The sequence below is a fragment of the Syngnathoides biaculeatus genome, chromosome 9, assembly GCF_019802595.1.
Source record: "Syngnathoides biaculeatus isolate LvHL_M chromosome 9, ASM1980259v1, whole genome shotgun sequence".
NCBI classification, from domain to species: domain Eukaryota; kingdom Metazoa; phylum Chordata; class Actinopteri; order Syngnathiformes; family Syngnathidae; genus Syngnathoides; species Syngnathoides biaculeatus.
In genome coordinates, this window is record NC_084648.1 from 14,804,711 (window position 1) to 14,832,087 (window position 27,377).

Consider the following 27,377-nt stretch of genomic DNA (forward strand, 5'->3'; position numbering starts at 1 on the left):
CACAATCACACCTCGGGGCAATTTAGAGTGTCCACGGAGGCACGGGGAGAACATGTAAACCCCACAGAGGCGGGTCCGGGATTGAACCTGGGACCTCAGCTGATCCCACCCTGCTGCCCCTAAATTTAATTTAATGATGTAAAAAAATAGGGTTCTTCAATATTGAAAAATAACCCCGTCCACCAGTCTTTTTTTGTGAAGAGCTACTCAACACCGGTCCAAGACAAAATTTAACATTAAATAAATATCACGTCTTTATGGGTGTGCAATTAAATATTGGCTGAAAACGATCTGCAAATCATTGCATTCTGATTTTATTTGTTCAAAGCAACTTCCCAAATTCGTTCAGTAATAATCTGTTCTCAGTCAAACATTCCATTATTGAATACATTTATTGCATTTCATTTTCATAGGAACCTTTTGCTTATGGGATTTTTTTTTTTTACTTACTTGAAACGTTGTATACGCGGCGATAATAGAATAAAATAATGTTTGCATTCTGATAATTATTATTTATTCTTGTCTTAACGTAAAAACACTGTCCGAAAGCGCGATCCGAGTTGCGAGAACGGTCCGCGGAACGAGCTTAACTCGTAAGTCGAGACGCCACGGGAGTCGGGGGCAGTCGCAGATGAGAGCGAGAAGGGAGGAACACGAGCAGAAAAAAGGTTCGAACGTCAACAGGGAAGCGGGCGAGCCGGAAGGAGCGGCGGCGAGCGCACAACTCGGGAGAAAAAAAAAAAGCCAGCCAACGTCGACTGCAGGGGGCGGGGAGGACGACGACGAAGGGGGAAAAGACACCTTCTCCATCGCCCCCCTTCCCCCACCCCCTCATTCCTCTCCCTCGGACCACCGCCGCCGCCACCGCCGCCGTCGCCGCTTCCTCGTTAAGATGGCTGACCCCGGCAGCGACGGAGAGGTGGCGGAGGGCGCGCGCGGCTTCGCTCGCCAGGGTGCCCTCCGCCAGAAGAACGTCCACGAGGTGAAGAACCACAAGTTCATCGCCCGTTTTTTCAAGCAGCCCACCTTCTGCAGCCACTGCACCGACTTCATCTGGTGAGCGCCGCGTTCGGTTCGCGTGTGTGCGAATGGGCACAGGTGAATCACTTGATGCCGCCGTCGAATCCGACAACCGCGACACTAGCAACGGGGACGTCCTCGCTCGACAACCGCGGCTTTGCTGATCAAACCATTTTTTGTTTTTTTTTTTTTTATTATTTTTTTGCCGCAGCCCCATCCGCAGGCACGCGGGGGCCTGCTGCATGCCCATGTGTGTCATTGAATGCGTCATGATTAATTCACATTATCGAGTGTGAACGCTGAACGGTATTCACACCATCATGTGGAATATGCATAAAGGCCAAATTGTCCTATAATTAAGACCACTTTTTTTTTTTTTTTTTTTTGCACTGGCACATTTCTCAACTGATTTCAAACCAACCCAATTTAAAATATTAACAATATGAATATATTTAAGAGCTCTGGGCGGCTTGAACATTTCCACTTTTACTCCAATTCAAAATGTACATCTGAAATAAGTACAAATGTTCCAGATTAATGTCCATATTTCACAATTTATTCAACTCATTCCAATTTCAAAATGTTTGGCTCATCCAGGACAGCTACATCGCTACTTTTCCTCAAATTTCCACATTTTTGGCAACCTTTCCAAATTCATCCAGATAATTTTACATATTTTTATTCACAAAATCCAGGACCTATGGCCAACTATTACACACATTCCCACAATTTGTAGTCAAGTATTTCACTTCCAATGAAAACGTTCACACTTAAATGGAGCTCCATCCATCCATTTTCTTCACCGCTTATCCTCACATGTGTCGCGGGGAGTGCTGGAGCTTATTGACCTTGCCGATTATTATTTCATATTTTCCACTACATTTCCAAATCAATGCAGCCGTCTTACATTTAGCTCACCCCATCACACGTCTTGACAATTTGTTTCGCCTTGAAAGTGCGCAGCTCGTTCAGGACTTAAAATATAGAGAATCGCATTTCCCAAAACCTTCAAAATTTTGTTCACTGTAATATTCCCCAAATAAGTGACTTATTATCCCCTTCCACATTTCTCAACTGATTCAAACGATGGCGTATCTATAAAGCTATCTGTGAAATTACCCAAATTCCCAAATGGAGAGATTCTACAGATTCACATCCTACTTCTCGACCGTAGCCGCAGTCTCGACTTTTCATTTCATCCTGCAGCGCTTCACTTCGCAGTCCCTCAAAGAATCGAATTCTGGACTCGTGATCGATCTTCTCTTGTGTCCGCAGGGGCTTCGGCAAGCAAGGTTTCCAGTGCCAAGGTAAGAACCCGTTTGTTGTCTCAAACGGGCCTCGGGTCTGCTTTGCGTCACCGCGACCCGTCGTCCTCTCATCGTGCCGCTGTTGGCAGATGTTTACCCGCGCAGATGAATGAGTAGCGGCGCTACATGAAAAGAAAAGACCAGGAAGGAAGTTTTACCCCCACCTGCCTTCTTGAGACATGACGGGCGAGTGGTTGGAAATGTGCACCGATGGAGCGGTTGTTTTGAGGTTAACGCCGCCGCTCATGTCGACGTGCAAATGCTCGTTGTAGCACTTCCTCTTGTTTACGCAAGCGTGCGTGTCAACACACCGGAGATTACTCACACGAGGCACGTGGTCCCCAACCTCCGGGTGGCGGGCCGATACTGGGCGTCGATGATTAGCGTCCGATTTTTAAGTCCTTCTGCTATCGTGACTAACTGGCAAGAGGGCAGATCACGCTAACAATACTACACGAAGGGTCGTCCATTATTTCCAGAATCGATTCATCTCGCTAAACAGATTCAAATAATCTATCATACGTTATTTTGGTCCTAAAATTCTGCAGTATTGTTAAATTCTACATCCGTGTGATCTGGTTTTTGTCCATGTTTACCTCATTTTGCGAGCGTGTCAAGAGATCATGAGCAATTAACCAGACCGGTCATAGGTTTGCTTGCGACGTTAAAATTGATCGACTTGCGTTTTGTCCTGTAACCAAAGAGTAGATCAGCCTCAGTTGTGATAGATAATTGACAGGTTTGTCTGTCAGAACTGATTCCTGGGGGGTAAAGGTCAAAATTGACAGGATTGAAAGTAGGTCTTGTCATTGAAGTCTGTAAAATATGGTAGATTTAAGGGCGTTTATAGCGACATATTGGCTTTTCAGAGCGGTTTAATGCTCATAAAAGTAGTTTCATAACAGGTGGGGGTAGATAAGGTAATCGACTCTACTGCAACCACAATAATACAAATACCTCTCTGACCGTGCCAATCAAAAGCGGGCATTGTCGTCATTTGGATACGGCGCTTGCGTTGGTTCCAATTCACAAGTGTCGCTCATGCCGTGGGTTTTCACCTAACCCGTGGAACCGGCGCCGTAAGCGAGGATCTGAGAGGAGAGAGGAGTGCGCAGCGCTGGCGGAATGGGAGGAGCGCCAGCACGGGAGGAATGTCAGACATGCGGCGCCGACGTGTTCTCACCTGTGTGGACGCTCGTGTGACAAAGGTGGCTCTTGTGTATTCTGGGTGTGTTTCCAGACCTGTTCTGCAGGTGAAGATACCTCCTTTAGTCCGGCCTTCATACGTTTAATGCAGCGTAGACTCCCATGTTCACTAAGGTGGGGGGGGGGGGGGGGGGGGAGAATAGGGGGTTTAGGTTTAGGTTTAGGAAGTCAGCCTCTTGTTTTTCCGTGGAAGTGTCTCACCGTTTGCCTCATTGTGGACGTTGCAAAGGATAGAACCTGCCACTTGAAATGAAGCTTTTCCATTCCAGTCCTTGACTCTGCTCTACCCGGCTCAGTTTTCCATTCCAAAATAGTCCAAGTCCAAGACAAACTACAAAGAGGGAGGCGAAGGAGTGTGTCCTGTATTTACTTCGAGGCGAGTTGCTGTGGGCTTTTGTAAAGCGACACCTCATATTGGAGAGTTGAGATGGAGGGCAGACAGAAAACAGAGCGCTGCGCCCAAGTGGAGACAATGGAGTGTGTTCCGGCAACACTCCGTTAGATCTTCACTGTTGTCATTTCTAGCCTGGGGATTGATTCCCGCTCAGCGATGGTGTCGATACCGGCCCCGCGACTGACTGGCGACCAGTTCGGGGTGTAGTCCGGGTTGGGATAGGCTCCGGCTTTCCCGTGACCCATGTGAGGATAAGCGGCTTGGATGGATGGATTTCTAGCCATGTGTCCTTAAATGTTTGACACCGCCTTTCATTGCATCTATTTTGCCTGTGCCTGACACACTACTGACAAAAGCAGGTCACAGTCTGTTTTTGATATATTGTTGGGGCTTCAGTCATTTACAATTAGAACAATTAGAAAGATGGAGGCATGCACTGGAAAGGAGAGGAATGAAGATTAGCACAAGTAAAACAGAATAGATGTGCGAATGAGAGGAGGAAGAGCGAAGCTCCAGGGAGAAGAGATGGCGAGGGTGGATGACTTCAAATACTTGGGGTCAACAATCCAGAGCAATGGAGAGTGTGGTAAGGAAGTGAAGAAACTGGTCCAAGCCGGGTGGAACACTTGGCGGAAGGTGTCTGGTGTTCTAAGTGACAGAAGCGTCTCTGCTAGGATGAAGAGCAAAGTTTATAAAACTGTGGTGAGGCCGGCCATGATGTACGGATTAGAGACGGCGGCACTGAAGAGACAACAGGAAGCTGAACTGGAGGTGGCAGAAATGAAGATGTTGAGGTTCTCGCTCGGAGTGAGCAGCTTGGATAGGATTAGAAATGAGCTCATTAGAGGGACAGCCAAAGCTGGATGTTTTGCAGACGAGGTTCGAGAGAGCAGACGTCGATGGTTTGGACATGTTCAGAGGCGAGAGAGAGAGTGAGTATATTGGTAGAAGGATGCTGAGGATGGAGCTCCCAGGCAAAAGAGCGAGAGAGAGGAAGACCAAAGAAAAGGTTGATGGTTGTTGTGAGGGAGGACTTGAGGACAGTTGGGGTTAGAGAGGAGAATGCACGAGATAGGCTTAGATGGAAAAAGATGACAAGCTGTGGCGACCCCGAACGGGACAAGCCGAAAGGAAAAGAAGAAGAAGAAGTAATTTGGGCTTGAGTCATTTGTACAGTTACATGTATGGCATTGTCTGGCATTCGTGGCTTTCATTGATCCTGCATACACAAAGATTCTCTCTAAAACTAGAGAAACCGTGGAAGGCACCCAAATTTCAATCCCCATACACAAAAAAACAACAAACAAATCTGCGACAGACATGCCGATGACTTGTCGATGAGCGACCCGCAGTGGTTTAAGATTCCTTTTTGGTATCGTCTCACAATGGTGTAAATGGTAGAATATTCCCACCTATGATGAGAGAAATTGTCAATTGTATGTGAGGGGTTGTACGCTTTAGTCGACTAGTTAATTTGTCGACTTTACTGCAATGGCGTGAGATTGACTAGTCGCAAATCACGCACTTTCAGTTTGTAGGGGGGGGCGGGGGTACACCACCACACCACAAAGATAGTCGTTCAGCAGAATCTGCGACATCTGCCTTCGAAGTAAAAAGTCTCAGGGCTAACATCCGCTCGCCAACGTGCAACCTTGAAGCCGCGGCCGCTTAATGGGATTGGCGCTGTCCAAATGTCATCCTTGATCAGAGTATACCTCGTAAGGCATATTTCTTCTTCCAAGCAGGCCAGAAATACTTCCAGTGATGTTTAGCTGCAATAATTCATGTCAGCAGATGTGCATCTCCTTCATTACATCCACCAAGGACATTTTCATAAGCAAGGATTTTTTTTCAGTGAACCAATAAAAAAATTCCACCGAGAGCTACCTATAAATTCTTTTTAGAATCGATTACTCTATCGACTGTTCCATTTAGTGATTACGCCCCCCCAAAAAATAAATATAATTATTTTTATTTTTTAACAACTGCATTTTATTCTAATTTCTGAACAATGAAATTTCATCCTTGATCGGCATATGTTTGTATTGTGTTCATGGTTTAAATTCTGTTTGAAGTGTTTGAGAGCACAATGAGATGAAGAATGGTTAGCGATTGCAATTAGCATTAGCGTGCTAGCGATTACACTTTTAGGTAGCAAAAACAAATGCCGGCTACCATTCCGCTCACACATACGTCATTTTGCATGTCATTACATGGGTAATTGTCTTAAAAATCCTTTCCGGACTGTCCCTCATTGTCTGGCAGTGTTTTTAACTGGCCCAACACTGCGTCTGTCTGCAAATGCCAGTGTGTGAAAAATCTGTGTGGCCCAAATATGCTTTATTACCTCAAAGGATAAATTTTTACGTTGAGCAATTATTTCATCTGTAACTATTTGTGCTGTGATTAATCCAAAAAGTTGAGAAAAGCTGAGAGAAAATATCACTAACTGCGTAAAACAACAATTCGGGTGTGTAATGGACCTTTCCGACTGGCGATCTTAAGCTCCGCCCCCTTCGCTACAGTTGCCATCTCCCACAAGCTTCCAAAGATGGTGATGAAGAGAACAGGATTCTCTATCGCGCATTCCAGATAATAGTGCGGTATGTTTTTCGCCAAATGCGTCAGGCTTGTCCAAGAGAGTTCCACAGAGCGGTCTCAACTATTTCACGCAAGGATACGTACACAGAATTAAGAATTTGGACGGAGCAGGACGCAACGTCAGAGTTACAGCAAAATGGCCTCACAAACTTCATATTGAAATAGTGGAATCGTACTACGCGTGTAAAGCAGGGTGAGGACTTTTTACTTGGAGAGATCACGATTAATATCATTGTAGTCTTTATAAGTGAGTTAGGTTCGATTTTCTAGAAGTGCATTTAAACAATGGTGATTAACTCAGTCAGTACCGTAGTCGCCAGCTGAAAAAGTTTGTCTTGGGCCGTAATGGAACCCAGTGCTCTGTCTTAAAAGTCTGATGTGTCACAAATAGGCAAATAGACATTTCTCTTGCATGACGTGGCACATTTACGTATCACTAACCCGTCTCCTCGGCATAAAACATGACACACTTCATTCAGTAGGTCAGCGATATACTAACAAAGTGAAAGTTGTTCTCCTGCAATGTGATAATAATTCAATCAAACTCAGAGAAGATGCTTCTCCGCACTTACCTTCGAACATACAGCCTTGTTTTTGTTGATGTTGTCCATATTTAGTTGTACGTGCGCTCTTCCGCGAGCCTTAATCCACCGTAGCCACTTCGTCAACTGTGTTTTAGGCTTTGGAAAATGAATCAAGCGGGTCCCTTGTAACCTAGCCGGATATCTTTCATCAGAATTGCACGTTCCCCAAGCGCATCCGAGGACCATTTTGTTCGTGACATTCATTTTTCCAAGCGCACGCTACTGACAACCAGTATTGCTTGTGGGACAACATGGCGACAGGGGCGTGTCAAGACAATGCGCCTATCTGATTGGCTATTACTGTACGAGTGATTGACAGGTCGGAAAGGTCCGTTGTTTATTGATTGCAGCATGGCCAGGGTTGACTTGGTTCTGATCGTTCGCTGATCAGTGTTTGTAATGGTATCGCGCTAATTGATTGAACGACAACTGGGGACCAGCCTGGTCCGGGTCATTGATAGTCAGGTGTGTTTGTGTGTGTGCGACAGCGCAGTTGTCGGTTCAGAAAACGGACTCGTTGTTCCAGTGCAATGCCGGATAGTCGGCATGCTTCTGCACGTCTTTCGGTTGTTCGTCCTCTTGACAGTTCAAAGTATTCACGCTGTGAATTGCGCTTCTGATGAGCCAAAACAATGCGCAAGGTCCGCGCCGTGCAAGCCCGCATTCCGTCATGTTACTTGAGCGGCTCGTCACCGAGGTAGTAACCTTAGCTGAAGGTGCTGCGGCTGTCCCCTTGACACTTTTACAGCGCGGTAATGTTCCTGTTAGCTTTTTGGCCGTGGAACCGTGACAGATAGCTACCGGAAGACGTGCAGTCCTTTTTTTTTTTTTTTTTTTTTTTAATTAGCCCTCTGGGGTACAACGATGTAGATTGTAATCATGGTACCTTGAAGGACAAATATGGACTATTTGTGGGATTCTCAACACATGTGTGTTGGGGGTGCACAATATTAGCAAAAATGACGTTGCAATTTTCTTTAACTGCACTATATAATAGAAAAACAATGCTCGGTACAGCAAATATGCAGTTATTTGAATTAAGTCTTCCTGTATTGAAATGTCTACAGCTGAAGTTTGTCCCTTCAATATTGCCGACGCTGTCCCCTTTGCCCCGACGTGTAATCTGTTGTGAAATGTAATCGTTTATCACATTCTGAGGAAAGATGCAGTAAATGCAGGTGTGTAATTGTTTCCTGTGTCTTCATTAATTGTTATGACACCAAAAAAGAAGTGTTGAGCACAATGGGGTATTGCGCATGTCTTGTTTGATAGGTGATAATTTCCTTTAACATCGGTGCTAATCTTGTTAGCGTACCACTGCGTAAACATTGGATTGGACCTTGTGAGGTGACGACTGCGCACACGTACTTTGCAATGATTATTGATCAAATAATAATTGCGCTTCCAAAATTACAAAGATATACAGCCACTTGCATGCAGTTTTATTCCCATTCATGAGGTAAGGATTTCAACCCTTAAACTGCATATGATGGTACTGAGTGTAGGGTATAGCAGCCAAATGATTAGCAATCGTGATTAGCATTAGCGTGTGTGTGAATACTATTTCAGGGGAAAAAGAACTATACTTCAGATCACTCATCATGCAGTATATACAGTACACATCTAGCAAGCTAAGCTGTCTTAAAAATCACCCACAGGAGGTGCTTTGTTATTTTTGGCAAAGTTTATCACTGGCCCAACACTCCGTCCGTCCACAGCGAATGTCCATGTGAAACATACTTTTATTTTTGGTCCCAGCAGAGCATTGAAATTTTGTGAAACTATTTTTGAAGTCGACATAGCAGAGTTAGATATTTTTTTTTTTTTCCCAAGCCTTAAGTTGTTTGTAGCATCAGCCCATCTTCCTGCGGTTTATTCAGTAGAAATGTGGCTTGAGTGCGAGCGCTAAGTGTCTGGGTGGGTTGAGGACTGTGAAGTGTCAGCACTCCGGCTTCCTCCCGGCAGATGTCTGAGCGAGTGCTTTGATTTGCCGTTTACGCTGCCAGTCACCCCGAAAGGAGGAGGCGTCGGCAGGCTCGACTGTCGGGCTCAGCCTGGTCGCTAGGCAACAGAGCAAAGACCTCCGCGGCGGGTCACTTGGCCTGTCTTTCGGTTGCATGACTGTAACAGGGGAAGATTTATGAGCAGAAGGCCGGTTGGTGTGTGTCACTCCGAGCTGAACTGTTTGCTGGTGAGTCGCTTCTCTCTTTTCTGGCGCGCCGCAAAAAAACTCACTAATTCATTCTCCGCCCCCTCAAACTGCGTCAAAACCCAGCTGTGCCACCATCCCTTTCTGTCCACACAAAACACGCTCACAAATTTGACTCCTTAACTCGTGCTCCCCGCCACGCTTCCCTTTGTCATTCATTCGCTCGCCGCCTTGCGCAAGCGCCGCAGATGGACGCAAGTCCATCTTCGCACTGTTTAGCAAACACTCGAGAAACTTCTTCTTTTACCCGAGAGGATGTTTTTTTTTTTTTTTTTTAAGTGAAAAGGAAGTCTTTAATGCGCTACCGTGGAAGGCTGGAAGCAGTCATAATGTACATAGACCAATAATAAAATACAGAAAATGGTGGCGCTGAGACAAATGTGGTGTTTTGAAGCAAGTTTCCATCCGACTGTCGCAGATTGAAACGCTTTGCCAGAGCAGCTTGTAGAGAGCCTGTTCATAACCGAGCACTGGTTGCAAAATACAGTTTGTAATAATACAGTGGTTTAGTTTTTTTGTTTTTGTTTCATCCATCCATCCATCCATTTTCTTCACCACTTATCCTCACGAGGGTCGCGAGGAGTGCTGGAGCCTATCCCAGCTGTCGACGGGCAGGAGGCAGGGTACACCCTGAACTTGTGAGGATAAGCGGCAAAGAAAATGGATGGATGGATGGGTTGCGATCAGTCCACCGACCTGGCCGTTAAAAAAACATTTTAATTTGTACAGTGCTTCCTTATTTATAGCCACATGAACGATTATTGCGCAATCGAGTTGATGGCGTGCGTCCGAAATAAACTGTTTAACGTTCGCCGTTTGTTAATCACGCAGAGTAGACGCCACGGCAACAACGGGTCAGACCTATTTAGGCGTTTTTCATAAAATAGGCGCGAGGCCGATTTGGAGAAGCCTGACCGACGCAATTACGCAAGTAACCTCTCGTGTACACAATTGCATTGTTATGAATTATGGTCGTAAACCAATAGAAACCGCCGCCCGTTTCCCTCGTGAAGAGGTAACGACTGTGTAAATAATGACGATTACACCGACGCATAATGTCACCCTCTGTGTAATGCCTTTTGTGGCAGTTGCGACAATTTTTTGTTACTGCACATTTTGGTCAGTGTTGCTTGAAAATTCAACTTGACATGAATGTTTGATCATAAGTGTTTTCTGATTGACATGCAGATGATCAAGACATATTCACAATAATGATGTGATAAGATATATTTAAATAACTTGTTTTTTTTCCCTGAAATTTCCCCCCAAACATTTTGGCAGAAAGCACTCAAGGAAAAAAAAAAAAAGATTTCATCAGTGCGCTCAAGAATGAACATATGGCCGCAAAGGATTTGGCGTCCTAAACTGCTTTTAATTAAAATGTAAAATTTAATGTCGACATGCAAATGAAACTACCAGGGGGATAGATGAATAGACGGCATAATCAATTTAATTCACAATTCTGGACATTGTTTGTAATTGATTTATTGCTGAATGATGGTTTTAGAGCATTTATGTCTCTTCATTTCTTTAAGGTATTTAAATGCCACCCCCCCCCACACACACACACACAAAAATGTCCAATGGTGGTGGAGTTGGGTTGGGGGGGTCCTGATGATAATATTTTTGAGTAAAAAAAATTTATCTTATTACGATAAACACAATCAAACAAATAATCTGGGGGGGTTCAAGATTTTAGGGGGGCTTCATCTTCCTTAAAATAGGCCTAGCAACACGCATGGTATGTATGTTATGGAAAAAAAAGTTTAGTTGTTTCCTTACTTTTTGACACATTAACATCCTCCAATTTGCAGATTAAAAACATTTTGCATGCTTTTCTATCAGTTTATCCAAATCCGTATTTTGCGTTTACCCGTGTGTCTTACTTGTTTCAGTCAAATCAAATCAACAGGTGTACCGGTTTTGGGTGAGTTCCCGTTGCAGCTTTCATGTTTGCTGATATGATTTCGGCTTGTTCCTCCAGGGCGTGATTGAATAGAAGTACTGTAAAACTAAATAAAGATCTCCACAGGAAGGTAGCACATGGTTGGAACTGCTGAAAAAAAAAAAAAAAACAGCGACCTATCGTCAAATAACTATTCATCTATCCATTTTTTTCCCCCCGCATATCCTCACAAAGGTTGTGGGGAGTGCTGGAGCTTATCTCAGCTGTCACCGGGCAGGAGGCGGGAGACACCTTGAACTGTTGCTAGCCAATCGCGGGGCACATGGAGACAGACAACAGTCGCACTCACAATCACACCTAGGGGCAATTTAGAGTGTGCAATAAATGGTGCATGTTTGTGGGATGTGGGAGGAAACCGGAGTGCCCGGCGAAAACCCACGCAGGCACTGGGAGAACATGCAAACTCCACACAAGTGGGGCCGGGGTCGAACCTGGGTCCTCAGAACTGTGAGGCTTTACCTGCTGAGCCACCGTGCCGGCTTCAAATAACTAATGGCGCTTAATTATCTTTTTTATTTATTTATTTTTTTTAAACCCACATGATTTTGGATTTCAAGTAATTAATTATTCTTTTTGTGTCTTTCTCCCCTCTCCATTCACAGTCTGCTGTTTTGTGGTCCACAAACGCTGTCATGAATTTGTCACCTTTTCCTGCCCGGGCGCTGACAAGGGCCCGGCCTCCGACGTAAGTTGATGAAATGCAACCAAACGCTACGGCCATCCTCACACTGCAGGTCAATTCCAGTCATTCACATTTGGAAAAATGTACGGGTGTGGTCCACCAGTCATGCCCGCAGATATAAAGTTGCGGGTGCGTGTTCTGTTTGTAATTATGAGTATACCCCTTCTGTGTTAAAAGAAAAAACACAAAAAAGTCGTCAGGCCGTGGTTCACTGCGCTGGATCGTTTTTCGTGTGCGACAAGTGCGCAATTGCGCATCTTGAAGGGAACATTGGTCAAGACTAAAGTAAGCGACGTCTTTCAATATCAATCTATTCCTACTCGTGACAAGTTTTACGCAAGTGATTTTTCATGCTCGACTGTGCAGATTTGCGAGTGCGATGGCGCACCGGTCAAATCACAGGGACTGCAATTCCGATATTTTGGCAAAAGTGAAATCTACTAATTTATTATTTTTTTTTTTAATGAGAGGGGGGGGGGGCAATGTGAATGGTATGAATTGAATATTTTTATGTCCGACCCAGGCCTCTTTCGTACGTGGATAGAAATCGGATATGTATCCGATGCGAGTGCAGCATCAACGCGTAAGTCTCGCTCGTCTGACGTACACGTCATCAAAAGGCGACAGCGGCTGACGGACGAGCTGGAGACGTTTAGTGGCGAAAGGAAGAAAATGTTTGCATCTATTGCACAAAACGCTTGAATTTTGCACAAATGAGTCCGGACGTGACCTACGCGCATTGCCGTATTTCGTAAATCGGTGACCACTTATGTTTGTGCTATCTTTCTTTTTTTTTTTTTTTTTTTTTTTTATGGCTGCTCCTTCTTTTGAAGTGAAAGGGGGAAAAAAAATAATCGTTCAGAATTTACAATTTGCTGCCTGCTGAACAGAGACCCGCCGGATGTCATGCGTGACGCCGATTCAAGTTGTAAATGTTACGGCCTCGGGTTCCGCGCGTGCACACGTGTTTAAAAGATGATTATCAATACAACCAGCCGTGTCAGCACTGGCCAACGGTTTACACACGCAAACACACGGTGCTCATTTCCTCAGTTGTCGGCTCCGAAACGGGTTGGGAAACGCTGTTAAAAGGGAAAATGTGATGGCTGACTGCTTGAGGTTCATGAGCCAATACCTCACAAATTCACAAATACACAAGTCACGCATCCGCCACTTTGGAACCTCGTCCGGCTTACGACGTTTAATCCTGATCTGCTTCTTTTATGCGTCTCAGCAGGATCCTCGCAGTAAACATAAATTTAAAGTACACACGTACTCCAGCCCGACCTTCTGTGACCACTGTGGCTCGCTCCTCTACGGCCTGATACACCAGGGCATGAAATGTGACCGTAAGTACCCCTGCGTATATCCCATCCATCCATCCATTTTCTTAGCCGCTTATCCTCACAAGGGTTGCGGGGAGCGCTGGAGCCTATCCCAGCTGTCATCGGGCAGGAGGAGGGGTACACCCTGAACTGGTTGCCAGCCAATCGCAGAGCACATAGCGACAAACAGCCGCACTACACCTAGGGGCAATTTAGAGTGTCATATTAATGTTGCATGTTTTGGGGATGTGGGAGCTGCAAGTAAAGCTAATTATTAAGACTCAATCACTACATTAAGCGTCGTGGCACTTTATCAAGGGCCAAAAAGGTCCTTAGACACAAACACAACAGGAGAGTCCACACATAAAAAATAATTTTTTGTCTGTATGTGAAGAGCTAAAACAACGATAGGACAACTCAAAACTGATTTTATTTGGTGATTTACGCTGTCCACAACATCCATCCATTTTGTTTGCCGCTTATCCTCACCAGGGTCGTGGGAGTGCTGGAGCCTATCCCAGCTGTACACCCTGAACTGGTCGCCAGCCAATCGCAGGGCACATAGAGACAGCCGCACTCACAATCACACCTAGGGGCAATTTGGAGGGTCCAATTAATGTTGCATGTTTTTTTGGGATGTGGGAGGAAACCGGAGTGCCCGGAGAAAACCCACGCAGGCCCGGGGAGAACATGCAAACTCCACACAAGTGGGACCGGGGTCGAACCTGGGTCCTCAGAACTGTGAGGCTTTACCAGCTGAGCCACCGTGCCGGCTTCAAATAACTCATGGCGCTTAATTATCTTTTTTTTTTAAACCCACATGATTTTGGATTTCAAGACCAACGCTTAACCAGCTGCGCCACTGTGCTGCCCCCGTGCCACCAAGTGACTCTTAATACTCAAATAGATGAAAGAGAATTTGCAGAACTGATCATGGTGTGCAGGGGAGATTTGCAGGTTAAAAAAAGATTTAAACGAATAGCTCCGGAAAAGATTAGCGCTTGTGGTTTTTGATAATAACTCATTGTCCACGGAGCACCTTTTTAGTTTTTTTAAGTAGTTGCATGCAGGGCTGAATAAATTGAAATTGAGAATATATGCAAGACGGGGTGGGGGGGGGGAGACTGCATGGTTGTGCAGCTGGAAAGTGTTAGCCTCACAGTTCTGAGGTCTCGGGTTCAATCCCGAACCTGGTGTTAGCCTCACAGTTCTGAGGTCCCGGGTTCAATCCCGGCCCCGCCTGTGTGGAGTTTGCATGTTCTCCCCGGACCTGCGTGGTTTTTCTCCGGGCGCTCCGGTTTCCTCCCACATCCCAAAAAAACATGCAACATTAATTGGACCCTCCAAATTGCCCCCTAGGTGTGATTGTGAGTGCGGCTGTCTCTATGTGCCCTGCGATTGGCTGGCGACCAGTTCAGGGTGTACCCCGCCTCCTGCCCTTTGACAGCTGGGATAGGCTCCAGCACTCCCCGCGACCCTTGTGAGGATAAGCGGCTAAGAAACTGGATGGATGGATGGATTTTGACACGGCCTAAATCAGTTTTGAGTTGTCCTATTGCTTTTTTTATGGGTGGACTCTCATGTTGCGTTTGTGTCTGGGGACCTTTTTGGCCCTTGATCAAGTGCCACGGCGCTTAATGTAGTAATTGAGTCTTCGTAATTAGCCTTACTGGGCGCCGCACATTAGAGTCGAATGTCACCCGAGGGAAACGAATGCTGCTGGGGACTTTTAGCTCAGAGTGCTCTGACATCTAGTGGACACTTTGGAACATCACACCTGACTGGAAACTGGATCGAATTCCATTCAGTATCACATTGGTAACAATGCAGATGGAGCTCCAGCTTACAAATGCCATTTTTTTCGTCATTATTATGTATTCAGCTCAAAAGATTTGAATATTAAGGAAAACATTTTATTGAAGTAATGAGTCACTGATGATGTTGTGGTACACGCACCTGACTTTGGTGCGGGCAGCGTGGGATCGATTCCCGGTTAGGGACGGCGTCGATATCTGCCCTGTGACTGACGGGCGACCGGTTCAGGGGTGTAGTCCGCCTTTCGCCCGAAGCTATCTGGGATAGGCTCCGGCTTTTCCGTGACCCTTGTGAGGATAAGCGGCTTGGATAAAAAAAAAGATGGATAGAATTTATTGAAGCGCTGGTCAATCATTTCAAAAGGGGAGCTGACATTATTTTATCATTTTGATGACAGTTTACAGTTCATGAAAACCTCCAAATTCACCTTATCAAGCAATAATATTTTTATGTAAAAAATTTGAATGTACGAAGTAAAAATTAAGTAGAAATTGGAGTTAGAAATGAGCAAATAGGTAAAAACAAAATTACTTTTATCAAAACACAACCTGTTTAAAAACTGCTTCTTTGGCTGAGATAATTCTTGGAATTATTGATATTACTTGAAATTCATCAATGGTAATTTACATAATTTTTCAAGTCAGTTGATGTTTGCCCTTTGTGCTTTTTTGTGTTTGGGGAACGTTGCTATCTCACTTTTGAGGCTTTTGGTACACAAGGGAAGTGTGTAATATTTTTGTGAATTTGTATTTTTTTTTTTAAGTTGTGTAAAATTATATAGAAATGTTTTTAACATGCTAAGCTAATGAATGGATGATTTCAACATTACCTAATATTTTCACTGCGCCTCCTTCACTTTACACGCAAAATGATGATCGTGTGGTTGTGTGTGCGCTGCCTTTTAGACTGCATGATGAACATCCACAAGCGCTGCGTGGCCAACGTGCCGAGCCTGTGCGGGACGGATCACACCGAGAGGAGGGGGCGCATCCAGATCTCCGCTCAGATCAACGACGACGCTCTCAAAGTCACCAGTAAGTGCTTTCCCGTGTAGACCGAAACGCTGACAATGGTGGCGATGACACACGAGAGACTTTCCTCCACTTAGAGAGAGAGACAGAGAGTGTCGTTATCCGGCTAAGACCAAAACTGGAAAGTCCATTAGTTGATCAATAATCCAACGATTGACCCATATTGCATGTTGGGCAGCGCTTCATTGATTATGAGGCACGAACTAAACTGTTGCTAAGTGTTGCCGAATGCAGTCAGGGAAGTTTAGGGCAAGACCGGAGCAGCGAGGTTGTGCTTTAGACCCGAGTACTGTGGGTCGTCGACTCATTCCGGTCCTGATAGACTGAGAACGTGGGGGCCGTATACACATTTCAGTGAGTGTTTTGAGGTCAGTTGGTAAAGCGTCGGCCTCAAGGTTCTGAGGACCCGGTTCAATCCCGGCACTCCGGTTTCCTCCCACATCCCAAAAACATGCAACATTAATTGGACACTCTCAATTGACCCTAGGTATGATTGTGAGTGCGGCTGTTGTCTGTCTCCATGTGCCATGCGATTAGATGGCAAGCTGGGACAGGCTCCAGCACTCCCTGTGACCCTCGTGAGGATAAGCGGCAAAGAAAATGGATGGGTGGATGGAAACCAGAGTTAAAAAAAACAAGCACATGAAACCTAATCCAAGTTTATCAACCGGTTGTACCAATTTCAGTTCTGCTTTTAAAATTCACCTAAGACTTCGGAATGAGTGCACTGATACATATTGATAAATGAGACATGAATAAAAAAAGTTCACTCATTTTGGTTGCTTCATTCAAAAAAGTGAGATCCTTTAAAGCCAAATTCCTACCTTATATCTGTGCATAAGTGCCAGCTGCAGTAACCATTTTTTTTTTAAGATGGTTAAGTTCGAGTTTTGTTAGCAGGAAAAAATTAAATCATAAAAAAAAAATCACACTGGAAATAATGGATTGATGTGAACTTGATTTAACTTAAAGGCTTTTGTTTTGCTGTATTGTTTTGTTTCATTTTTGTTAAAACTGTATGACCTGGCAGTGGAATATTAAAATTATCTTTTGAGGAATCGTTCTTCTCTGGCCCCATCCATCCATCCATCCATCTTCTTAGCCGCTTATCCTCACTAGGGTGACAGGAGTGCTGGAGCCTATCCCACCTGTCAAGGGGCAGGGTACACCCTGAACTGGTTGCCGGCCAATCGCAGGGCACATAGAGACAAACAGCCGCGCTCACAATCACACCTCGGGGCAATTTAGAGTGTCCAATTCATCGTGCATGTTTTTTGGCATGTGGGAGGAAACCGGAGTGCCCGGAGAAAATCCACGCAGGCACGGGGAGAATATGCAATCTCCACATAGGAAGGCTGGACTTGAACCCTCGACCTCAGAACTGTGAGGCCAACGCTTTCCGCTTGGCATCATCTAAAGCCTCTCAATTTCATCCATCCATTTTCTTCTTCAGGGTCAGGGGCTGTGCTGGAACAGTTGAATTGCACCTGTAGAGACTATCAACCATGCTCGCACACAATCACACAGTCACTGAGTGGGAACTGAACCCACAACGTCAGGCGACTATTCGTGACCCTCTTATTATTTGAAATAGTTTTCGATGTAAAGCAGTGCGGGTACTGCAGCGTGAAATGTCAGCGTTTTAAACACCAAAGACTTGATGTTTGGTCTTCCTGCCTCCTACTTCTTGTGTGACAGTCAAAGAGGCCAAGAACCTGGTCCCAATGGATCCCAACGGCCTGTCAGACCCTTACGTGAAGCTCAAGCTGATCCCTGACCCCAAGAGTGAGAGCAAGCAGAAGACCAAGACCATAAAATGCTGCCTAAACCCCGCCTGGAACGAGTCCTTCACTTTGTGAGCCATCTTTAGCTCTCTAAATTGTCCTACAGAAAAGTCATTTTTGTATTTTTTTTTTATGCTTTTTAGTCGTATTATTTGTTCCTCATCTTGGCTTCCACGTCTTCTCCTACATCAGTAGCCTGAAAGAAAGCGACAATGACCGCCGTCTGTCTGTGGAGATCTGGGACTGGGACTTGACCAGCAGGAACGACTTCATGGGCTCGCTGTCCTTCGGGATCTCGGAGCTCCAGAAACACGGGATAGACGGCTGGTAAGGCGGAGAAGCGAGCGCGGTTGCCGGATTCGGTCGTCCGCAGGGCTGCGTTGACAAAGTGTCCGACTTTGGCCCAAGGTTTAAGCTTCTGTCCCAGGAGGAAGGAGAATATTTTAACGTTCCCGTCCAGCCTGACGGCGAAGACGGCAATGAGGAACTTCGACAGAAGTTTGAAGTGAGTTTGTCACGTGGTGTCTTTTCAGATCCTGACTCATAATCCACCGGGTACCGTTTTTTTAGACTAGATCCATTCCGTTTTCTTCCTCCGCAGAGGGCAAAAGTGGGTCCAGGGAAGCCGTCAGACTCTTCTTCCTCATCTTCCATCAGCAAGTACGAGAGCAACGGCAACCAGGACCGGATTAGGCTGTCTGACTTCAACTTCATTATGGTTCTGGGAAAGGGCAGCTTCGGCAAGGTACTTCCTAGTAAGGGGGGGGGAAACCTGCGGGCTCGAGGAAAAACTGAACCTTTGACACGCATGTTGTGATGGTCTGGCTCGCCGTAGGTGATGCTGGCTGAGAGGAAAGGTACGGACGAGTTGTACGCTGTGAAAATCCTGAAGAAGGACGTGGTGATCCAAGACGACGACGTGGAGTGCACCATGGTGGAGAAAAGGGTCCTCGCTCTCCCCGGGAAGCCCCCGTTCCTCACGCAGCTGCATTCCTGCTTCCAGACTACGGTGGGAGACAACGCCAAGAATAAGGTCGCCTTTCACTCGGTTGTCGGTCGCCGGCGACTGATCCTCTTCGTCGGGCCTCCGCAGGACCGACTGTATTTCGTGATGGAGTATATTAACGGAGGGGACTTGATGTACCAGATCCAACAGGTCGGAAAATTTAAGGAGCCTCATGCAGTGTGAGTAAACCAGAGCACGTCATAAAATAATAAAAAGTCTTGAGTTGCGCATTCCCTCACCCACACACATAGTTTAAAATATCCATCTCAACATGTCTGACATATTTTTCGTTAAGTACGCCAAAGAAGAATTATCAGGAGCTAATGCTAACCTGGGCGGCACGGCGGTTCAGCAGGAAACTGTTGGCCTCACAGTTCTGAGGACCCGAGTTCAATTCCTGGCCCCGCTTGTGTGGAGTTTGCATGTGTTCCCCGTGCCTGCGTGGGTTTTCTACGGCCTCTACGGTTTCCCCCCACATCCTAAAAACATGCAACATTAATTGGACACACAAAATTGCCCCTAGGTGATATTGTGAGTACGAATGGCTGTTTGTCTCTATGTGCCCTGCGATCGGCTGGCAACCAGTTCAGGGTGTACCCGGCCTCCTGCCCGTTGACAGCTGGGATAGGCTCCGGCACTCCCTGCGACCCATGTGAGGATAAGCGGCCAAGAACATGGATAGATAATGTTAATCTGTGCACCCAGCAAAACTTACCTTTTGGCTTTGACCTGATAGCAGGGGCGCGGCACCCTTGATGAAGGAAGTGGCTCTGGATCTTCACCTGCCATATTTTCAGAAAAAAGCATTTAACAAAGGATTTACTTGGTTTTAGTCAATTAAATTGTATATTAATAACAATGTTATTGTCAGTCAATTTTCCATTTAATTGTTTTTAGATGTAAAAACACTTTCACGAAAAGATGACAACAACCAAAAAAACGTTTTGCAGGTTCTACGCGGCCGAGATCGCCACGGGTCTCTTCTTCCTCCACTCCAGAGGGATCGTGTACCGGTGAGTGCGTTCGCCGACTGGCGACGCGCCGCGCAATCTTCCCGACAACCGTGATGCGTACTTATATCCTGCAAGTGCTTCCGTAGAGATCTGAAGCTGGACAATGTGATGCTAGACTCCGAAGGCCACATAAAGATCGCCGACTTCGGCATGTGCAAGGAGAACATGGCCGACGGCGTGACCACCAAGACGTTTTGCGGGACGCCGGATTACATTGCCCCGGAGGTCTGCTTACATAACCCAATGTATATTTTTTTTAAATTTCATTATCATTCCCACCCCCCCACTATTTTTGAATGCCGGTGTTTTCCAGATCATCGCCTACCAGCCTTACGGGAAATCTGTGGACTGGTGGGCCTTTGGAGTGCTACTGTATGAAATGCTAGCGGGGGAGGTTAGTGTAGTATTCGCTTTAAAGAACACGCGCGCGCACACACACCGGTTGGCGAAGAATACTTACGTCCGCTTTCGTGCTTCGATGTGAAGCCGCCTTTTGACGGGGACGACGAGGACGAGTTGTTCCAGTCGATAATGGAGCACCACGTCTCCTACCCGAAATCCATGTCCAAAGAAGCCGTCGCCATCTGCAAAGGGGTGAGAACGCACGTTTCCGTGCACGGAGAGGCTTCCGTGTGTTAAGTCGCAACTAGATTTCTCTCCATAACTGCACTTTATGAACTAGTTTTGAAATCCATTATTGCTTGTTTAAAGTTATTGTGCACTTTAGTTAATAAAAAAAGGTTAACAAGGCTGGGAGCCGAGTCGCTACAGATACAGGAATGCACTCCCAGCCTGCCATAGTCTACTACTAAAGCATACATGTTAAGCAAAAAATAAATATATTTCTTAAATTTTATTATAGAGTATTTAAACTATACATGTATTTCTACTATGCAGTTTATTATCAGGAAAAGCTTTAAAAATGCTTTAAAAAGCCTATTTTTTTTTTTTTAGGCTTGGAACGCATTATTTCATTTTCCATTAATTCTAATGGGAAAACGCGCTGCGGATTTCGAACGTTTCACTTTTCAACCGGCCTTCTGGAACGGTTTGCGGTTGAGAACCGAGGCACCACTGTTTTTCACCTCTTTTGTATTCATGCCCTCACCTTTGGTCAATTTAAAATTTGCGCGTACTTCCTAGCTGATGACCAAGCACCCGGGCAAGCGTCTGGGCTGCGGTCCGGAGGGCGAGCGGGACATCAAGGAGCACGCCTTCTTCCGCTACATCGACTGGGAAAAACTGGAGAACAAAGAGGTCCAGCCGCCTTTCAAGCCCAAATCTGTGAGTATGTCCCGCGTGCGGCGCGACTTCACCCGCCCTCGCCGCGCGTTGTTGTGGAAAAGATTGGCGCGCAACGCACGAAAATAGCGGCAGGTAAGTCGGTCGACGGCTCATCCCTCGCGCCCGCCCATCACCCGACGTTGGTCCCTACTCTCACTTTGTCATTGTGGTGACCAATGGCAACGACTCACCAATCAACATAGACCAATTGCAATCCGCAGTCCACAGGCTGTGCGATTTGATTGGTCGATGCCATGTTTTTTTTTTTTTTTTTTTTTTTTGGGTCGCATCCCTCATCACTCACTCCCATCCCTCCATTTTCTCTCTCTCTCTCTCTCTCCTCTCCCACGGCAGTGCGGGCGCGACGCCGAGAACTTTGACCGCTTTTTCACACGCCACCCCCCAGAGCTGACCCCCCCTGATAAGGACCTTATTGCCAACTTGGACCAGGAAGAATTCCATGGCTTCACATTTATTAACCCGGAGTACCCGCTCATTACTCACTGACCGTTCTCTACACACACACACACACACACACACATGCACGTTACATACACAACAGTGCAATCGTGATATAAGTCACCATCATATCCATACCCAGACTGCGTTAGGAAAGCAAATTTGACATTTTTGGAGGGAAATGTTAAAAAAAAAAAAAAAAAAAAGCGTAACAATTACTTTAACACCCCGGATTAGAAATAGTGTGGAGAAATATCATATTTAATACATCAGCTTTACTGGCTCTATTTGTAACATTGCAGGTCACTTACGACATGCTGCCACATGTTCAACAAAAATGTAACTTGCGTATTTATGCCCGATCAGTGCTACTGATGAGCATATTTATTTCTTGTGGATGCGGTGGGGGGTGGGGAAACCCCCTCCAAGGATTGTTTGAGTGCTTAACGGGGACCAAATAATTATTTTTGTCATGAGTGTATCGGTATTGTTTTGCTAACTAGTCAAGTGTAATTGTCTCCGTACCTGTAATCGATTGATCGGTTATTACGAAATATGTCGATTGTCGAATTGAATCACGTCCTGAAACAATTGAGGCAAAGTCTGTGGTCAACGCGACCTCCGCCACGCCAGCGTTATTACGCTCTGTACAAAATGATATCGAAACAGCACTCGGAGCATTCAAAATGCTGAAAATCACATATTATATTTCTTTTTTTTTTTATGGATTACTTGCTCATTGTTCCCATAGTCAATCTTAGCCACATACACCAAAATATTTGGTGCGGCTGAACGAGAGCCAGACAAAGAGCAGTATGACATCTTTGGACTCTCAGAGGTATTAATTGAACAATAACTATAGTTTTGAACTGCATTGGGGTGCAGGAGGGGGGGTGCATTATCACCTTACTACAGTAAATAAAATATTGGATGCGACTCTTGTATTAGATTTCATTCGTAAAATCACCAGAGTGAGATCCAGTAATGCCCCCCCAACCCCACCCCCCCCAAAAAATGAACAGTGTGTGCCAATTCACGCTCGCAGTCGTCCATATTGTAATGCGCGTGAGAACAAACGACATGACAACCTCGGACGTTTTTGTCTGAGACCTCGCGGCGGGATGCGCGTCGAACAATGTGTCAAATCCGCTGACCTGCGGCCGCTCGCTCGGTCACGTGACCGCTTGTGTTGTCGCGCCAATGAAGTCGGTGACGCACGGGAAGGCGTTGACGGTGATAAGTTATGGATAACGGAGGTGGGGGAAAAATATGAGTTTACGAAATGTTATTATTGTGGTTGGAAGAAAAGCAGCTTCGATGAATTGTATTATTGTTCTGTATGACTGGAAAGTTCTAATATACTCACTGGTGGCTACCAGGACACTTGTGCTGCGTCTGCTTGCTTGACTGATTATTCAGAAAAATGGAAAACATTTTTCATTATTTAGGGCACAGGTGTCAAACTCCAGGCCCGGGGGCCAGTTCAGGCCCACCACGTGATTTTATGTGGCCCGCGGAGCCAAATATAGAGTGTTCATTTCCGTGGTTCCTGTAAAACTCTGTGCCAAAATTTCAAATTGTCAGTTATCGTAAATGATCAAGATGAGATATTACAAGTAATTTTGTGTTACCAAAGATGAATAGTTGAAAAGCAGGTGACTCTTCATTTCTGATTTGGATTCTGGTTCATAAATTATGTAAACATGATGAGACGATTACTGTAATTTCCGGCCTATAAGATGCGACTTTTTTCACCTGCTTTCAACCCGGCGGTTTATGCAGCTAATTTGTGCATTTTTTTTTTCTAACGGCCGCAACGGGGCACTTGAGCGGAAAAGGTAAGCGTGAGGCGGGTGGAATATATGTGCCGAGGAACTGACTTTTGCCGGCATATTTTTTTTTTTTAACCGGCTCTGTTAGCGCTCCACTAGCGGTTAGCGCCGGGTTAGCAGTTGCTACTGTGCAGCTGCCGCGGATGTTTTTTTTTTTTTTTTACCAGCCCTGTTTGTGCTACAGTGTCGTTGCTATGTTAAGCTAAGCTAAGGTATTAAAACTTTGAAAACGTTTTCTGTTTACCGTATCGTGTGTCAATGTGGGCACTTGCGGCTTTTGCACAGGTGCGGCTTATGTATGTACCAAATGGTATTTCCTTAACAAATGTACCGGGTGAGGTTTATAATCAAGTGCGCTCTGTAGACCGGAAATTACGGTAAACATTTTTATTGTTTTACAGTCAAAACAGACCTCTGAGGGAAACCCCAACTCCAACGTGCCGCGGGAGAGAAATGAGTTTGACACCCCTGATTTAGGGGGTTTAAAAACACAAACTTTCATTTGTTTTTCCTTCATTGCAATTTTAATGGGTGTCAACTCTTGCCAAATTTTCGCATTTTGTGTTCCTCCTGGTCCCTAGCCACACCCCCAAAAAGTGGGGGTCCATTACACTGTAGATACAGATTATCATTTTTTTTTACGCATTTTTACAAAATTTTTAATTTTGTCATTTTCATTATTACCGTAATTCCCGGCCTACAGAGCGCACCTGATTATATGCCTCACCCAGTACATTTGTAAAGGAAATACCATTTGGTACATACATAAGCTGCACCTGTGTAAAAACTGCAAGTGCGCACATTGAAACACTAACGCTAGCTCGGCGCTAACCGGGCTGGTTGAAAAAAAAACATACAGGTAAAAATCACTGAGACACGGCAGTAATACAGCAGCAAGACACGAGCGCTAACAGGACTGGTTAAAAAAAAAACATGCCATTAAAAGTCACTTTCTCGGCACAGATATTCCACCCATCTCACTCTTACCTTTTCCGCTCGACTGCCCCCTTGCGGCCGTTACAAAAAATGCACAAATTAGCCGCATAAACCGCAGGGTTGAAAGTGTGTGAAAAAAGTCGCGGCTTATAGGCCGGAAATTACGGTACGTAACCCAAATGTTTTCATTAGTGCGAACACATTTTAATCTTCCACTAAATTATGCCAACATAGTCGTAAAGTCGATTATTACAATAAATATTTGTATTACGAACATAAATGTCGTTAGCCTAAAAGCATAGTTGCCAGAGTCATATTTTAACATTTTTGGAAATTTCCAAAAAAAAAAAAAAAAAATCATCAAAAACGAGGTAGAGGTTAAACCACTAAAAACACTTAATGGAGTGATTATTTCGCAAACCACTAGAAGGAGCCCCACGTAGCAGATCTGGTACTAGTATTGTACAACACTGAGAATCATTGTACCCGGATGGTATTCAGAACACATAGCGTCGCACATTTTGCACACCCAAGTGGTGAGTACGAGGACTCCCCCCCCCCCCCCCTCTCCCCCTCCCGTTCGACCGGCCGCCAAGAGACGAGACGAAAGGAGGTAGGGGACGTCATCACTTCTTCTTTCGTGTGCTCGCCTCACAGCTTCACCTCCCGTCCTGTTGTGGAATCTGTTTTATGGATCCTCGTTTCTCTCTGCCGCACGCGCTCTTTGTCTTTGCTCTGTTCCGTTCAGTCAGGCGTCTCTTCCATCTTTTTTGTCCTGTTCCCGGGTTCGTTTGCACTTTGTGTGCTTCTGTTTTTTGTCACGTTGGCAACCCCTCAAAACCCAGCAACCACTCCTGAAGTATTAATTTATGGAACTAGAATGAATTAGTTCAGAATTATTACTTTTACAAGCACTTTAACTGAAAGAATAACTCAGATTAGATTACCAAAATTATATTTGCTATAACTGTATATATATCTGATTGAAACAGAACCGTAAGGTTCACTGTAACTAGTCATTTATGTCTAAGTAGTTTCCTATTATCTGTCTACAGATGCTGCTCCACCGTTTGTGTTCTAGTCATTGCTTAAGGCGTTATAACACTGTTACAACATCAATGTCAACATTCTTTATGGCTAAGTGATAGCCTGTCTGTCATTTTGCGCAGTTTGTTCTTCCAAACGGAAGATAGCGATTGCTATGTTTATCGAACAATAAAAAAACAGTAGTGACTGCTCTACAATAGTGGGATGGAAAAAAATTGTGGTGACAAATGAGTTCAGACGGTTTGATTTCATTTTCTTCCCCCCCCCCCCCCCCTAAACTGCCCAGCCCTACTTCTTTGGAAAATTCTATGAAATCCGCAGTGAGTGTTAACGTTTTCACACTAAGACTCGTACGACATCCCTGGGAAATCCCCAAGTTCCACCGGTGCTGATCTTGCACTCAACTGCTGCTCCCCGTTTGAGACTATCTCTGGACCGGCGACTCGCAGATGCACGACCACGTTGGGATTTCTGCGTTTTAGATTAACTTTACAGAACATTTGGATCGAACCTCGGGGACGTTCCATTGGTTATTCATCAAGGGATTGAAACAATTTGGCATCTTTCAGCTCATCATTTTTGTATTTGTAGAAACTTGGGTCCCTATATTTGTTCCTATGCAAATTATCGTTCAGTCAGTGGACAATTAATTGAACTTAATCCGTAGAAAATCAAATTCAAGATTAAAGGGGAATTCCAATGGTTTGAATTAAGTGTATCCAATAGGTCATGTCATATGTACTGTATCTTAAAAATGTGATGTTAATCTACTCCCATTTAATGGTATTTTGAGAAGATTTTTATCGGCAATTACGAATTTTCATGGGTGCCGCCATCTTGGTGAGTCACATGACCCAAGTGCGCGGATGTGACGGATTACGTGCCGCACCAAAGGCTCAATTACGATGGGACACAATTATGGCCAGCGCTGATTTCTCGGATTTATCCTCATCTGATGAAGAAATAGCAGTATCGTGAAGACGGAGGAATACTTCCATACAGATTTGAACCTGTGGCTGCAAATAATATTGAATATTTGGATGGTTCTTTGGACGGGAATGACGCAGAGTCTGAGTGCTCAGAGGCCGACACGCGGGACATAAGTGCGTAAACAAAGGCCCTCGGAGCAAGCTCGCGGCCCGCCGCCCGAGCTCACTCGTCACACTCCGCCTCATTCCCGTCCGAAGAGTCATCCAAATATTCGGGATTATTTACAGCCACAGGTTCAAATCTATATGGACGTAATCCTCCGTCTTCCCGCTCAACCGATACTGCTATTTCTTCATCAGATGGGGATAAATCCGAGAAATCCACACTGGTCATAATTGTCCCATCGTAATCGAGTCCTTTGTTTGGACGGCTATTATGTCACATCTGCACACGTAGGTCATGTACCTCGCCAAAATGGAAAAAAAAAAAAAAAAAATCGTAATTCCCGATAAAAATCTTCTCAAAACACCATTAAATGAGAGCAGATTAACAGTACATACGACATGACCTATTGGATACAAACCACCAGAACCACAGCGTCTTTATTTTCTGACAAAGTTGACTTCCTTTTCGAACCTCTCCTCTGTGCGCGTCAAAGGTGGTACTTCCTGCTTCCTGTCCTGTCTTGTTGCACCCTTTTGAAACACTTCATGAACTCTGTCTTTTCTTTCTTTCTTCTTTTTTTTTTTTTTCAAACTACAAAAAAAATCATTAGTGTTTCTGTGTGCGCCAGAAATCCCGCCGCGACGTGGGCAACTTTGACAAGGAGTTCACCAAGATGGCCGTGGACCTGACGCCGACGGACAAACTCTTCATCATGAATCTGGACCAGAACGAATTCCAAGGCTTCTCCTACACCAACCCCGAGTTTGTTATACAAGTGTGA

At 45.2% G+C, this 27,377-nt stretch overlaps 1 protein-coding gene and 1 long non-coding RNA gene across 10 annotated transcripts; one reads left to right on the forward strand and one right to left on the reverse strand.

Moving 5' to 3' along the window:
• The first annotated feature begins 587 nt into the window (after positions 1-587).
• Positions 588-27,377, forward strand: LOC133505949 (protein kinase C beta type-like). 4 transcript variants are annotated; one of them, XM_061829539.1, is made up of 17 exons: positions 592-1,056; positions 2,296-2,327; positions 11,890-11,972; positions 13,207-13,318; positions 16,015-16,143; positions 17,839-17,995; positions 18,117-18,251; positions 18,333-18,429; positions 18,526-18,669; positions 18,760-18,933; positions 19,018-19,109; positions 19,881-19,943; positions 20,030-20,168; positions 20,257-20,337; positions 20,430-20,537; positions 21,087-21,227; positions 27,225-27,377. In XM_061829539.1, exons 1-17 carry the CDS (start codon positions 632-634, stop codon positions 27,375-27,377), a joined length of 2,265 nt encoding a protein of 754 aa, XP_061685523.1. In that variant the 5' UTR covers positions 592-631. The 4 variants fall into 4 exon arrangements, with proteins under 4 accessions (XP_061685522.1, XP_061685523.1, XP_061685520.1 ...); XM_061829536.1 differs by lacking the exon at positions 27,225-27,377 and adding an exon at positions 21,582-22,027 and having other exon boundaries at positions 596-1,056; positions 13,204-13,318; XM_061829537.1 differs by lacking the exon at positions 27,225-27,377 and adding an exon at positions 21,582-22,027 and having other exon boundaries at positions 597-1,056.
• Positions 2,278-20,525, reverse strand: LOC133505956 (uncharacterized). 6 transcript variants are annotated; one of them, XR_009796372.1, is made up of 8 exons: positions 20,404-20,525; positions 19,646-19,712; positions 15,251-15,413; positions 11,240-11,374; positions 3,735-3,864; positions 3,511-3,642; positions 3,285-3,418; positions 2,278-2,406 (listed from the first exon to the last, which is right to left on the reverse strand). It is a non-coding gene; the product is annotated as an uncharacterized LOC133505956 (long non-coding RNA). The 6 variants fall into 6 exon arrangements; XR_009796368.1 differs by having other exon boundaries at positions 11,240-11,377; XR_009796369.1 differs by having other exon boundaries at positions 2,336-2,449; positions 11,240-11,377.